This window comes from Lissotriton helveticus, chromosome 8, assembly GCF_964261635.1.
Source record: "Lissotriton helveticus chromosome 8, aLisHel1.1, whole genome shotgun sequence".
Lineage (NCBI taxonomy): Eukaryota > Metazoa > Chordata > Amphibia > Caudata > Salamandridae > Lissotriton > Lissotriton helveticus.
Window position 1 is genome coordinate 1,650,414,093 of NC_136069.1, and position 1,734 is coordinate 1,650,415,826.

Here is a 1,734-nt window from a genome sequence, read left to right on the forward strand (position 1 = left end):
ACAAAAAAAAATACCATCAGCCCATGACAATCAATTTTCCTTTTCCAACAATGTGATCAAGAGTTCCAAAACCAGTATTGTCTACACTCGCTCGATGTTTTTTAATGCTGGTTTTTAGAAACCGTCACCACTGTTGTTCTCAACATTGATTTAATGCCGTTTCACAAAATGTACTGCAGATATGAATTTGAAACAATTATGTAAAAATTTTGCACCTAGCTGTATTTGAAATGTAGAGATTGTTCCTAGTAACCCTCTATTGGTTTGTTTTCTCTGGATTTTCTCTGTAGATACTGACTTGCTGCTTCTCCAACTATGGTCGCTATCAATGCTACCGCACCATTTCAAATTCAACACTTTTTACTGATTTGCTTTCCAAGCATCCAGACCTGGCAACATTGGCTGTCCATCCCTCTTGCTCTCCTTTTATTCCTAGCAATTGGTGCCAATGTGACAATCCTGGTAATCATAACAAGTGATCAGCATCTCCATAAACCCATGTATCATTTCCTTGGACTTCTAGCAATCTTAGATCTGATTCTGTGCATTTCCACCATCCCCAAAGTCTTAGGCATTCTCTGCTTTAACTTAAGGGCCATTGATCTGCCAGCCTGCTTCTTTCAGATGTTTCTTATGAACTGTCTTCTCTCAATGCAATCTGCTACGTTCCTTTTCATGGCGTTTGACCGCTACATGGCAATATGTAACCCTTTAAGGTATTCTTCTGTCATCAGCATCAGGTTTGTTGGGAAAGCGCTAATGTTTATCCTGCTCAGAAACATTGTGTTGTGCTTACCCTACCCAGCGTTGGCCGCCAGACTTCAGTACTGCTCCAGAAATAGTGTCAAACATTGTGTGTGCACCAACGTAGCAGTGACCTCCCTATCTTGTGATGACACCAAGCTCAATAAAGTCTACCAACTTGTTGTTGGTTTTGGACTCTTAGGAAGTGACTTCTTGCTAATTTGCCTTTCCTACTTCATGATTCTCCGGGAGGTGATAAACCTTCCAGGGGAACGGGCTGCAGCAAAGGCATTCGGAACGTGTACACCACACTTAATTTTGATTTCATTTTTTTACACAATTCTTCTTGTTTGGATTTTTACAACCAAGATGGAAGAACTAATCTCACCTGACGCCCCAATTCTACTCAATGTCCTTCACCTTCTTGTCCCACCAGCCATGAATCCAATTGTGTACAGTGTGAAGACCAAAGAGATCAAACAGAGTATCATGAAACAGATGAGGAGAAGAAACACTAATATTAAAAGGATAAAATAAGAACACAGAGGTGGATGATGTCAATGTTAGGAGATTAAAATATCCTCTATAGTAACCACAAAGCCAAAACCTCACCCCATCACTTACGAAACCCAATCTAGGGTATAGAAGATGTTAATTTTCTTCTCCTCACCATCAATTATTTAGCTGACGAGTTGGAGGTGTGGCACTTTGTTCAGTTTGTCATGTAAAGTGTTCAAAGTGACCTTGATTTGAAAAGCCTGATTTAACTCAGGGCTTTTTGCGAAACACATCAGTACCAAAGAACAAGTGCCAACTCAAGATCTTTAGAAGCACCAAACTCCTGATGTGGTTACTGACAATGTGACTCATTGAAATATAGCAATATCTTTTAAAATTCCACAAACCATCTCACACATTCTTGTACTCATCCCTGTTGTCTTCATTTACAAACTGCTTAGCATTTTAAAGAGGTTAACCTATGACTCTCTT

The 1,734-nt window shown here is 39.7% G+C and overlaps 1 protein-coding gene across 1 annotated transcript; it reads left to right on the forward strand.

The window, feature by feature from the left end:
* The first annotated feature begins 315 nt into the window (after nt 1–315).
* LOC144774069 (olfactory receptor 56A5-like) lies at nt 316–1,281 on the forward strand. Its single transcript, XM_078659098.1, has one exon. It carries the CDS (start codon nt 316–318, stop codon nt 1,279–1,281), a length of 966 nt encoding a protein of 321 aa, XP_078515224.1.
* The last annotated feature ends 453 nt before the right edge of the window (nt 1,282–1,734 follow it).

Coding starts and splice junctions, on each gene's coding strand:
- LOC144774069 (XM_078659098.1), top strand. CDS start 316: ATGGTCGCTATCAATGCTACCGCACCATTTCAAATTCAACACTTTTTA.